Source organism: Symphodus melops (genome assembly GCF_947650265.1).
Source record: "Symphodus melops genome assembly, chromosome: 11".
In the NCBI taxonomy this organism is placed as follows: Eukaryota; Metazoa; Chordata; class Actinopteri; order Labriformes; family Labridae; genus Symphodus; species Symphodus melops.
Window position 1 is genome coordinate 13,024,736 of NC_136701.1, and position 13,952 is coordinate 13,038,687.

The 13,952-nt window shown below is 36.0% G+C and overlaps 1 protein-coding gene across 1 annotated transcript in view; it reads right to left on the reverse strand.

Annotated features, from left to right (window-relative positions):
- Positions 1–6,003: 6,003 nt before the first annotated feature.
- Positions 6,004–13,952, reverse strand: part of slco2b1 (solute carrier organic anion transporter family, member 2B1) — a 28,692-nt gene continuing 20,743 nt past the window's right edge. Inside the window, exons 11-15 of the mRNA XM_079355976.1 lie at positions 13,656–13,800; positions 10,720–10,880; positions 8,780–8,844; positions 8,517–8,637; positions 6,004–7,571 (exon numbers count right to left, since the gene is read on the reverse strand). Coding sequence (XP_079212102.1) covers positions 7,376–7,571; positions 8,517–8,637; positions 8,780–8,844; positions 10,720–10,880; positions 13,656–13,800 — 688 coding nt within the window. The 3' untranslated portion in view covers positions 6,004–7,375. The remainder of the gene's footprint in view (positions 7,572–8,516; positions 8,638–8,779; positions 8,845–10,719; positions 10,881–13,655; positions 13,801–13,952) is intronic.

Below are 13,952 nucleotides of genomic sequence, written 5' to 3' on the forward strand. Positions count from 1 at the left end.
ATAATGTTGAGTGTTTTTTTTTTTTATTCTTTCACATCTGCTCATTTTTTACAAACTGCTTAAACACCTCAGAGTTCACAAGAGGGAGACAAACTCAGTAAAACCTTCCTTTGTTCTCCATAAAACAGAAAAACACAGAGTCAGTTCAACAGCTAAAGGTCTATTTTCATATTAAAAACACAAATAAGCCATCATACAGGAGGTTTAAATCCGGACAGATTTTATAACAATGAATCCATGGTAGTTTCTTGAATGGTGTAAAATGCTTTTTTAAAGAAATATTCACTTCAATATTTTTACAAAATATCAGAGTCAAAGCAGGTTTAATTGTTGGAGTTTAAAGAGCTCATTTTAAAGTATTTTGTTTGAATAATCTGAGGATTGTTTTCTCCATTAATAGATCTTATTATCAAAGCTATGGAGTTGGATTTGTGTCTTTATTACATTCGAGAAAATAAATGATCTGAGAGAAAAAAAAGTTGTCATACCAATAGCAAAAAATAATAATATTTGAGAATAAAAAAGTTTTGAGAGAAGGTATTATTTCTCTCTCAAAATCCTTTTGTTTACTCACAAATCTATATTTTTGTCATTTGGTTTGATCTCAGGTTGAAGTGAGAGAGTGCCCATTTCTCAGTTCAGCCAACTCATCTGCCACATCTGTAGCCCCGATGCTAAATTCTGATCACATGTTGCTGACCTAAAAACAACCAGGGCCTTCACAAGCTGGAATGTAACTAACCGCGAAACAACGTGAGACATGCATTCTGGACAAGCTACGTTTTTATTTGTCAAACAGGGAGCACTTGACTCATTAATTACATGGGACTTTCTGCTGTTAGCTGAGGCTGGAGCTCACTAATTATTACTACGCAAAAAGCGTCATATTGCATCACATGAAGAAAACTTCCAGGCAAAGAAAAACATATTTTTCTCGTCTCAGGGCAAAATGAAGGTTGGACTCACGACCATTCAACACTACTACCATGTTTCTAATGATACAAAGCTTCATGTAAATGTTTGAAGTATCCCTTTAAGTGAATAATGACAGGTTATATGATTATTTATTCAAGCTCATATTCTGGCCCATTATATTGAATTTGTCAGCACTTTTTGTAAAAACAAACAAATTATTTCGGGGGGCTTCAGCCCCCCTAAAATAGGCTTAATGACAAAACTGTACACAACACTTGCAAGACACGATCAGTTAAAGACACAGAGTTGTAGTAACTAATTTAATTCTCTGTCTTGTATTGAAACATGCTTCTGGCTTTAACAGAACCTCTAACCTGTTTCCACGTGTCTCTATCCATCACTGAAACTAGCTGTCCCTTTGCAGTGATGGCTATCTCTCTCTGATGTCTCATGATTCATCTGAACACCAAGCATCGTCCAGACAGTCTGATAACTTTAATAAATATTCTCCGTGCAGAGCACACAGCAAAGCAGACAGCAGACAATCCATTGGGTGTGATGCTTAGCATAGAGGAGAATAAAATACCTGTTTCCAGATGCAGCATGGCTCACAGACAGTGCGGTCTGAATTCAATTAATTAGACCATAATTTTTGCTCGCTCTGCTCCTAATCCTGTTCATTGTCCAAGACACAGTTTAATGGGATGATAATAGTAATAATTAAAAAAATTGTGGATAATGTAAAACAATGCAGTGCAATACTATCAAACCAAATCTCTTAATCAAGCTGTTTCATTTATATCTTGACTTCTAGATTCAAGGGTTGAACCAACAAGTAAGTGTTGATTCTTAAGTTAAGTTGTCATTGTTCTTAGGTTGTCTCAGGCAACTATCATGAGAACCAGAGGAGAAAGCTCAAAAAGTCCTTCACTTCAACATACCTCCGTTAATTTAAGCAGCAGAAGAAAGATGTGCAGATGTGACAGTTTATTAATGGCACTTAAGATTTACTATTTATTTTATTTTCCAACAATGGGAGAAATGTGTCTAGAGTGCTACACCCATGTTGCCAAGACAACATTCATCTTCATTCACTTTAAAAACAGAAAACCTTGAGGGATTAATAATATCATAAATAAGAAACATTAATTACTTGAAAATGTTGGGATCAGAGCCTATCCTACAGGAGGGCCAGACATGATTCATTGTTATCATGCACTTTGAGGAAAAAGTCAAAATGAATAATGTTTGGAAACGTCATAAACAAAGTTGAAATTTCATGTAATTGTATTTGAACTTAATTCTATTAATTTCAACTTTATAAATCAAAGGTATTCAGAACTCCTGACTGAGTTGGAGTGATACATATTGTAAAAAATCCAGTTGATGAAACTGAAGATTTTTTTTTTTCATGAAGTTCAACATTTTTAAGGGTTACAACTGTTGCTGACTGGAACACCCTTCAGGAGCAACTCTGTACGTTTTTGACCTGAGGAGTCATGTAAAACATACTTTAAAGCATAAATGTAAAATATTAATAATTTTAAAGAATATTTTTGCTTTCAGCTCAAATCTTTGCAGTTAAACCACAGCCTTGCTTTGCTGCTTGCCTGAGTTCCTGTCCATCTGTCTCCACTGAGGAACAGTTTCACTAAATCTAATAAGTCACACTAAGGTTTGCTGAAATACTGATACTGCTGTAAACTAACTGTGTTTTAATAATAAAAAGAGTGAAACAATGCTGAAACCACAATGCTAAAATTCAGAATTCATGATCTGCAAAGGTCTGTCTGTAAAAAGAGAATAAAACTACTTTAAAAACACTTGTTTCCGAATGAAGTTTAGTTGATGATTTCTGATGCAACATCAGGATATCAGGAGTATGTCAGCACGGACAAAGTGTCATGACAATGATACAAAAAACTCAGATGACAAGATTTCAATGCTTGCATTTTGGGCAAAAAGGTATATATGCTCTGTTTGTGACTATATATTTAGTCTTGTACTTTTCTGAAAAACACATGATAGCCATGGCTTATTTATAACAGTTACACATAATTGATTCTTTGGCTAAATGTATTGTTGAACTACATTTTTAAAAAGAACCAACAGGAGCTGTGATCGGTTCCTCTTCTTTATTCTTTTGTTGTTGCAGTTTAATGAGGACATTGACCTTTAAACTGAAAATCTGTTTCCTGTCTGTCTCTGACCCTTTGACTTGAGAAGTATGACAAGTTTGTGTAGGGTTGAATGGAAAATCATAAAAAACAATTTGAAGGACATAAAATGATTGACCTTGACTGACATTAGTTGTCGGCTGCAATGAAATCAAATGTTTGTTCATGTTCACATAACTGAAGTCTACACCGCATCTTTTCTGTACACAACAGCAGCTGTCTGGACCTGTATGTGTCTGTGCATGTCCATCAACACAGCTCAGGAATGTCTTGTATACAAACCTTGATTAAGACTGTAAATACATTATTTAACTCTTCAATTTCATAAATCTGTAATTCAGTGAGACTTTTTGGGAGTTTTTGTTAAAGAACGGGTTCACAAGAGAAATTCAAATTCAATTAAGTTATTTTCCACATTGTTTCAACCTGGAAAGCTTTATTTGTAGGGCAGTATCAGCTATTCACGTTAACAGGTCTTTGAGGCTGTACTCACCTTGACTCTGGTTCCAAGCCAAACCATGCAGATGCCTCATTGGTCAGAGGGTATCATCACTCACCCAAGAGGCCTGATCTCACTCCAAACTCAATGTTAACAGCAGCTTTGTTAGAGTCCCAAAGGAGTCAAAATACAAAATACGAGTCTGTAGATTCCTTTTAGCATCTGTCCTGGGCTCTTCCCTTAAGCTTTTTGGTTGAATGTGATGATTGATGTCAGGCAAAATGTAAGAGTTTAATCTGTTTGGATTGGTGATTCATGAGCTTTTGCAATGATGAAAGAAGCTCTTACATTGTGTTTCTGTGTCAATTAAGAGTTACATATTATACTCCAGTTTAAATAAGTCTCAGAGCTCCCTATACACATGTCTGGGAAGTTTATTGTGAAAAATCTAATCTGAGCCTATATTTTATCATGCCTATAAACCCCTCATTCCAGCTATGCTCAGAACAGGCTGTTTTTGTGGCTATAGTTTTAAATTCAAATGAGCTGAGCTTACTTTTAGTTTGCCTTATAGCTACAAAGAGTCTGAGACAGTCAGTGAGGTGTCTATCAGTTCGGCTGCTCTCGTACATTGTTTTGATTGTTTTAGGTAAGTGGATCCAAAGTTAGAAATCATTATTAGTGCACGTGCAGTGAGAAGAGGAAACTTCTCTATGTCAATAAGTCCCCAGAGTCAGTGTCCCTTGATCTGGCATTCAGGTCTGTCATTTTGCAAAGAAAATACTTTGTTGCCATTTTGTCCAGGTGTACACAGTATTACTCAGGTTGAAAAGTATCCTTGTCTTCGATGGCATGTGACTTATCATGCACTTATCATGTGGGGCAGGTGGTGGTGTTGACCCTGGAGCTTGTTATTTAGTGTGTTCAGTTTTGCTGTCAGACCGTCAGAAACCCCAGGTCCAGTAGCGAAGCCTCATTGGACAGTTGCTCATGCTGCTCGTTCTTTATCGACAGGAAACCCCATACTATACCTCTGGCAGCAAATCAACAAAACACTGAAGCACTTTGCCTCGACTCAATAAACTCCAACAAAACAGCAGGTCTAATTAATTTTAACGTATTTTCAGATTTATTAATTTAAGTGATTTAAATAGTAATGTTTTATTTAAATGTTTCTTTTTTTCTCTGTCATAATAATTTTGAAGTCTTGTGTGAGGCACTGTAAATTGCCTTGTTGTTGAAATATGGTACTTAAATAAATTTGCCTCACCTTGCCTTTGTGATGTTACGGCCTGTATGAACACACATTTTCTAATACAGTAAGGGGAGCAGGCAAATGATAGAGAGGAAGGATTTTTCCTCTCCATCATTTGGGGGTTTGACAAACTTGGGTCATATTAAAGGTTCAGTAAAGCATGGGCAAAGTGTATTTGTAATAATAAGCAACCTTTAAACTAAATATTTTTTTCTAAAATGAATTATTTTGGGGTTTTATAAAAAACAACTCAAAACAACTTAATTTGTGCTCAGAAATTTATTACAATTCACTCACAAATGTTTTTTGGCTCAGTTTTATAATCTGTTATCAAAAGCTAGAAATCACATTCGTTGAAAGAAGTTGCAAATAACCTGAACCACATCAGACTGAAGTGCAGGTAATACAGCAAACACAAAAAGTGTCAACAGAATTCTCTGTGTTAGCCAGTTGGCTTCTTCCCACTCAAAGGGTTTTTTCAGGCTCCTTTAATAAAAGTACATTTTATATAGCAGGAAAAAATAATATTCAGCACTCTAATTCAATTAAGTAAAAAATAAAAATCAAAAAAAGGTTAAAAAACAATAAACATTTCTCAAAAGAAGTATTTAATCAATTTGCTTAATAACATGAAAAAACAAAGATTTTTTAAATGAAATTTAGGAAGCTTAAAGAAGATCTATAAAAATATGCTCTTAAGAATACAGCATATACATTTATTGCATAGAAAAATGCATGACTGTAAGTTCACAGTATAAGAGCTCTTTGTTAATAATGAACAGTATTACAAAACTTTAAAACAATGATACAAAAGAAGTGTGTTCACTGCTCCATCATGTTTTTTTTGTTTTTATATTGTTTTATAAAAAAAAGAAAAAAGAAAAGCATATCATTTCAGAAACCCATTTTGGCATTTATTCTTTCTATTGTCCAGGAGAGGGTGATTGTATAGAGGTCTGTGATACAATTGTGCTTTTTCCTGATAAGTTTATGGTCTAAGTCTCTAATTTTAAATCTTCAATATAGCATGATATTCATTTAGGAAATGATGGTCCCCTTTAGAGTCAAATAAAGCCTTTACATTGACCGCCCACTTTTATGGCAACTCTGGATCAGGAGGGTTAATTTCCCCCATTCAAACGCTCCTTTGACATTTAACAATAACCTAATATCGAGATAATAAAAACTGTTCATGCAAGTGTTATACTACCTTGTAGTTTATATTTTCTGAAAATATGAATTGCATTTACTGGGGCATAACGAGGTCATCAGTATAATTTATGTTAGCTACCTATAGAGGAATTATCTCTGTGCATATGGTGCTGGAGGCAGGAAACATTTCAACTGCAACATCTAGCTCCACCAATCATAGACGTCATTGTGACATATCTGCTAAGGGAGTGTATACCATCGTTTCACAGTCAGGTGTCTCATGATAATTATATCTTGTGATGATTGTGACATAATGGCTAATAAGCAAATCCATTATTGTGTAAATGAATGGGATTTTCAATTCTGGAAATACACTGTTGAGCTATACAGACTACAAAGCAGAGGAGTAAGGGCGGAGCCAAATGTGATTGGCAAGTCACAAAGGCCCCATGTCCACCTAACGTGTTTCTTAGTGGCAGCACTTATTTTAAGTTGTTTTCAGTGGTAGAGAGCATTCTCAGCAGAAAGCGGCCACCTGGAGGTAAAACGCAGCACCCAGCGTCTTTTTTACAAACGCTCTGGCTTTTTTTTGTGGCAGCTCCAAGCGCTCAAGTTGAAAGTCTTTAAACTCTGCGCTCTTTTCCAAATGCATGGTTTATCCCGTATTTAAGCCTCCTACAGATCATATCTTATACTTTCATCCTCTTTGCTGCTGGGGTAAAAAAAAAGGATCTCCAATTTAAAACATGCAGTAAAAAGTCATACAGTCACATTTGTATATCATTGACGCAGCAGAACATAGTTTGTGTTTGGCTTCAAGGCTCCAGCCTCAACACTCCTCACAGTTTTATATTACATGCAGAAATCTGAAGAGTGGTGAGATGATATCTGAAACCCTCCAGTCAGAGCTTAAAGGTGGGTGCTGGTATGCTGGTGGTGCTTGACAAGAGTGCAGTAGTGGTGCAGGTCAGAAATGGTAATGAAAGAACAAATTGCATGTGCAATGCTGCTGTGTGTGACGAGAGAGGAGGTGTTATGTGTCTGTGAAGATATGAGAAGTCGATAGACCCCGAATAAAAAAAGAAATTCTCAATATGACTTTTGAAAAAGGGGGGTTGTCTTATAATCAGGGTTAACTTATACTCAGGCCGATACAGACGTTGTAGTTTTACTTATTAAGTCATTCTCTATGAGTTATTTTTCCAATGGTAGAAATGTAAGAAGATCTTGTGGCCAACTGTAATAAAGCAATAATCAGCTACTGTATAAACAGTGAAGTATCTGACTGGGATGTTGCAGATGGGCAAGTTGTTTTCGTTGAAAAGCAGGGGAAACACTCAACTCTCTCTCAGCTTCGTAGCATAGAAGCATTTTTCTGAACTCTGAACTCGTCCTTGTTGTCTTCCCTCTTTGTGTCTCTGTCCCATGTCACTCTCTTCAAGTTTTCATTCCTATGAGTTCTTTCTCTTTAGATGCACAGTTTTCTGTTGTTTGCTGCCCGTTCACCAGCTCATAGCCTCCCTTACCGCCTGCCTGGAGCTCCTGAACCCTGCCTCTCCTGCGCAGGACCACCACTGTCAGCAGGAAGCAGAGCAGCCCCCCACACACAAAGACCACCTGCAGACCCAGAAACCTGCAGAACACACACACACACATACATTATACATGTTATTTTACAGGAGTAATTTATAATAATCTCTTTATCTCTTTGAATTTTTAAAGAAATTTAAGACATATTTTAAAGTTAGTTTTAAATTAGCGGTTACGTAATAATTTATCATTTTGTTTGTTTTTAAAATACACATTATTTATTTATTACTTGCATTTTTTAAATTTTAATAATTCGTTTTTAAACATTAAATTGTTTACAATCTTATACTGCAAAGCATTTTGGACTACACCTTTACATGAAAGCTGTTTTATCAATAACTGTAGAAGGTATAAGACTGGTATTGATTATATTTAGCTGATCAGGTTTGTTATAATGTATTTTAATGCTGTCGTTGGATGTATGTTGTCTGAATGTCCTTTGAACTGTGAATTAGTATCACAGTAATGTGTTGTGTTTATCTGTGGAATATTCAATGTCCCTTCTGCACAACAAATTGACCTTCTTAGATACAAATAAAGTTTCTCTGAAACTTTAATTATTTTCTTTATATCGTTATTAGAAATTTCTGCTGTAAATTCCTTATTTTTGATAATTGTTTCCAACCTCATCTCAAAGATCCTTTCTATGTTTGTATGATTGGATAATATACTTTAATGGTACCTTATATTTATATATTTCCTCACCATGTTGTTTCAAAAGTAAGATTCCTTCAAATAAATATATGCACTAAAATCTCTTCATGACAACTTACACAATTGGCTAAGTTTGCTTAACTTCTACCAGTATATGCAAAGATAGGAAATGTGTATTTGTACTACTTTGTTTGACTTCCATTGTCACTTCACACAATTGGGTTCTTTTCATCTGGTTTGTAAAAAAACTTCAGACTATGGCTGTTGTGACACCTGTCACACCTGTAAACAGTGCGTTCATAGTTTCAAGTTGGATTATTTCTGAATGGATCACCTCTGCCTGAAGCGGTCCAGGTTGAAGTAGAGACAGGAGGTCTGCTTGTCACACTTTTTGCCCCACAGGAGGCAGGTGGTGTCGATGACACTACCATACAACACTGGTCCGGGCATGAACGCTGAAAACACACACAAACCAACACTCACATTTAAGATGAATGAAAGAACAATCGATATCTCTATTAAGTGGTTTGTATGTTTTTTTTTAATCACGGTGAAAAAGAGTATTGAGATTTTTGAAGACTAAACTACTGGACTCACCGAGTACTCTGAACAACATGTACTGAACTCCCACTGCAAACGACTTGTCCTCAGCTGGCACTGTCCTGATGAAGATACAGACAAATTATGTGTTTATTTAATGTGTGCAGTCATCAGTCTATGTATATGTGTTTCATATGAAGCAATAATGTTAATTAGGACATTACAAGTACATTTTCTATTACTTTTCTGTATTTTTAAGATGATCAGAAAGAGGTCAACACTTGGCCAGTGTAGAGGGATAGTCCCGTTAGTTACATACGTGTGTGTGTGTGTCTGTGTGTTAACACGGTCTGAGGGGGGAGCTGCAGCAGTCCAACAAAGCTCAAGAAAAAGGAACTTTAAAACTTGCATTTATTACAGTCATTAACAGAATCTAACACGGTGACTTGATTTACATGCTTTCAGATGCAATGTGACTTCTTTTCCATCAAGATGTGTCCATTAAAGCACTTATCTTGAGTTTTTAATATTTGGCTACATATGAACAAAGTTGTGTATCTTTAAAAACATTTTGTGCATGTGTGAGAGAGTTTAACACATGCAGACATAATGTGCTCATTTAAAAAAAAAAACATTTTGTAGTTGTACAATGTTTTCTGTATTTTTTTAATTGAACGTGTTCAGGACTGTCGTAAACACTGAGGGTTCACAAAGTTGCTGAGATAGATACACAAAAGTAATATTTTAACCCCATCCTATTCACATATGCACAAGCTACAAACCCCTTTTACACACTAATAGCATTTTACAATCTCAAAGTTTGTGGCTTGTAGTTGTGTCATGATTTGTTCTTGCTTAGTTTTATATCTTGTAATTTTACTCTTCAGGTTCATCTCGCAAATTGCTTGAATCCTTGCGTATTCTTCTGTTCATATTTCTGGAATAAGTTTCTAGTCCTTCCTTTTTTCTCATTCATATCCTCTTTCTCTTGTCCTTTGTATCTAACTTTGTAATTTTGTATATTTCAACTTTGTACTTACATTTTGACACTTCATTCTTTGATGACACTTTATTCTTTTATTTTTAGTATAGCTGCACTGTCGTTCATTTACTGCTCTGTGTGCCCTTGAATTGCCTCCCGGGTGCAAATAAAGTTTTTTGAATTTGAATTCACACGTGGCTGATTAGAGAATGAGGAATGAAAAGGGGAAGACTTCACATATTTCCAGGAAAGTGAAGATAAAAAGAGGTTCTTCACATTCCTTCTTGGCCCACCTTCAGCATTAACTTCCATATCCAATACTTTGCTCTTGTCCAACTGTTTCCTGGCACTCTTACACTCCCATCTGGATATTTGTTTAAAGTTCTGCAACTGTGCTACTGCGTGGCACAGCACATTTAAAAACACATCTTTTTCTCTCGATTCTATTTATAATTCTGTCACTAGTCCAAGATAAAGACACTACATACCAGTGTAGAAGTGAAACGAGTTCAAGATTTAAGTTTGAGAAGAAAATATTGTCTTTTCATACTCAAGGGATTCAAAGACGTGTTAATTAAATTATTTTAATTCAGTGACATTTAGCAGACACTAAAAAGCTCCCAGCTGTCATTTAAAGTTTCCACACCCTTTATTCCAAGCCACTTTAAGCCATAATATAATTGAAACAATGGTTAGATCTGTAAAAACTTTGCCAGTACTGTCTTGAATAGTTTATTTCTGTTTTAAAGTTGGAAATGTAACATGTGGCTCTATGAAGATTGGCTCACTGTTGGAGACAGCCTAAAGTGGACACTAGAGGAACTGCAGTTTTTTTTAGCAATTCCTCGTTTTTTTAGACGTGGAGGTAGTTGCTTTGTTTGACTCTTGATATAGACTGTTTTTATGATCGATAGCAGTAAAGCTGATCACATCCATCGGTTTCTGTTATAATGACTGTCAACAGACGCATCAGGCAGCACATCAGTAAAATGTGTATCTTAATGATCTTTCTTACCTAAGGATCATCATGTAGGAGGGCGTCTGAGAGAAGGAGGCAACGAAGGCAGTCAGGCCAATCAGAACCATGAAGGGAAGGAGGAGGTGGGAACATCCACTGCCGCAGGTCCCCGGGGAGGCGTACCCGAGACCGCTGACACATCGACATCCGGTGTAATTCTGCACGAACAATCACACACTGTAAACATTCTGCCATGTATTATTCAGAAAAGAAGTACAAACATGACATGGGAGTAGTTGGTCTCCCACTGCTTGTTATTTGATTTCTTCTGTAGATCATGTGACCTGGGTTTTCTGAAAGGTAACATTAGGTTAATTGGGCTGAGAAATACAATAAATGTCACCAAACACACACATTTGACTAATGTGGTGAACTTGAACAGTAATGTGACCTTTTAGTGTTATAATAATGAATTTGAATTGAACTGAATTTTGTCTAAATGTGTTTAACACAAAATACTAACTGACTAAGAGAATGATGAACAGCAACTACTGTGTTCAGCTAGGTTGAATGTAGACTGGTTTGATTGTAGAGTGACGTCACAGCTGTTTGTGGTTAAAAAAATGATCTCCCTCAATTACAAAAAGGTCTATTTTCTGAAGGAATCCTTTTTGTCGTCGGAGACTTCTAATAGCAATCAGAGTCTGTCTGTGATTAAAGCAAAACCTGTCAGTTATAGATTTTCCTTATAACCAAGTTACAGCCATTACAGCCTGTGTCTCTGCTGCAGTCATTTTATTGCAAAGGCATTGGGTGAAGGGTGTTTAAACAATTACTTCACTTTCCTCTGTTAAAGAAATTTCTCTGGAAACGTTTCTCTCTGGAGTTTTCCTGGAAAGCTGTATGGGCCAATTAAAACCGACACATTCACTGATACGTAGAAGTCAGAGGAGAAAGTAAAAGTGAAATCAAGAGGAAAATGTCCTGCAGCTGAGGAAATGTCAGGTTTCTATTCTATCAGACTCTTGCTCAACATCTTGATATGATATAAAACCCCACCCCGAGAGAAGAGAGTAGAAGAACTACAAACATGAAAACATAAATAAAAATGAAAGTCAGAGAAGAAGAGATCTTTGAAATTGACCAAAAGTTTATTTTATATCTTTTTTTTTTTATTCAAACTTTTTTTTTTTCAAAGTTTCTTCTTTTAAATCTGTCTGTTATCAAAACCACCAATAAGAGGACACCTTTCTTGTTTCCTCTGAAAATGTAAGTTGAGTAGTTTGGTTCTCTCTAATAATAAAGTCAAAGTGTTAGTCTAAGCTTTCGAGCCAGCAAGTTCACTTCAGAACTTTCGTGGATTTTCTCATCGACATTCTAGCTTCCTGGAAGGTACATCCTCAGGATTTAATAAAACATATGTTCCTCTTTTAGCATTATACTTTTAGGCTGCTTCTAAAAAGAAAGAAAAACGTTTCAATCCACATTACATTTCTGCTTCCATTTGAATTGAATGGATTTTAAAATGTTAGTAAAACCACAATTGGACTATCTTTACTCTTTGACCTTATCGCTGATGTTTGTTTTTTTCTTTTTTCTTGCACACTTCTTTTAAGTTCATCTTAAACAAAAACCATTAAAGATACAGCACAACTTTCAAACCCACAACAGTCTTTAAGGCTAGTGCAGCATTTTAAGGGTTTCGTTTTGGATTGGGGAGTCATTCTGAAGGGGACAGGATGTGAGTGTGAGGTATAATTTTGAAAAGGCTTTTATCAACTTGTTAGGCAATTTGATTTAAAACCCTAAAAGTGCGGGGCTAAGCAACCATGCAACCAGGTTAGAAAAACAGAGTGCACTAAAGCTGCAAATTTTTGGTGTATATCCACCCACATGAAGACCACAGTGGTTTTCACCAGAACATACATAAATGTGATATATCTACAGTATGTTAGCAATTTTAGAACCACAATGGTGTGGTACTTTACTGTAGGGAAAAATTGTATTTTTAACTCCAAAGCTAGAAATTGTTTGTGTATTTCTCAAAGCTTGTTACTCTCCCAATAATCATTTGACAACCCTTCAGATTTGTCTTGTGACCTGTTGAGGTGTCCACCCCTTAGGTTTGGAACCAGACTAGTGGCCAGTAAGAAATTCAGGCAGTCTCCACCTGAAACAGCCGCACAACCACTACTTACTTTACTTTTATGCTTTAATAACATGAAGCTGATAATATTATAATAAGTACTTATTTGTTTCAGATGTTTTTTTGTGAACTTTACTCCAGTTTGAAGCAGCTGTTGGAGTCGCTGTGAAGCAAGTTTTATTTGGCATCCAGATTTGTTCCCTGTGTTTCTTTCTGATGCTTTCTTTTTCACTTCAGACCACTGACACATAAATAGATCTTAGGGGAAAGTTGGAATGCAAATACAGAAACAGGGTGTGATTGTGGGAGAGACAGTGAGAAGAAGATTGGGAAAAGATGGGAAAAAGTGTCTTTTATATTGGACAGAGCCAAAGAAGAAAAGATGATCAGAGTCTCTGCAGCTTTGATAAACAAAAGAGTATTTAGACAAGCAGATATACGTCATTGTACTTATGAAGAATTCTGAAAACTCAGGGGGAATTCAGTCAGAATGGATTGTTGCCACTAACAGCTCCATTAAGTGCACATCATTTACTATCTTGGTATCTGCTCCATTTTAAGGTCTATTTCACAACGTTTATTAGCTAATGGTATTCTAGCAGAAATGTGTTTCATAAAGTTGTCCTGTTCTGTGCAGTTTGCTCTGAATCACATGAAGCCTTTTTAGCATATTTGCAGATGAGGATCTGAGATAGCGGTTAATGGTAGTAGTTTGGTATGCCGTTAATGAACACAGCATAGATCACAATTGAAAGCAGTATATACTTGAATTGATTTAAAATTCAGTGTTGTCAAAGACTACAATTTGAGTGACAATTACAAAGACAACTGATAAAATAATACTTACAGTGGCCTTGTTGAATGTATCCATCTCCATAGCCATACAACCTGCATGGCAGGGAGATCTGAACTCCACACCATCTGAACCACAGACTGGGTTAAAAGCCTCCTGAGGACAATGACAACCAGCACTGCACGACAGTGCATCAGTTCTGAAAAAAAAGGAATATACATGGTGAATTGTGTAAATGACATGGACTCACTTAATCCAATATTTCACTGTGCTCCTTATTTTCTTTTCTTTTCTCTCTCTCTCTCTCTGAGTGAACTAATGAAGTTAGTACAATTTCAGTGGTAGAAATTG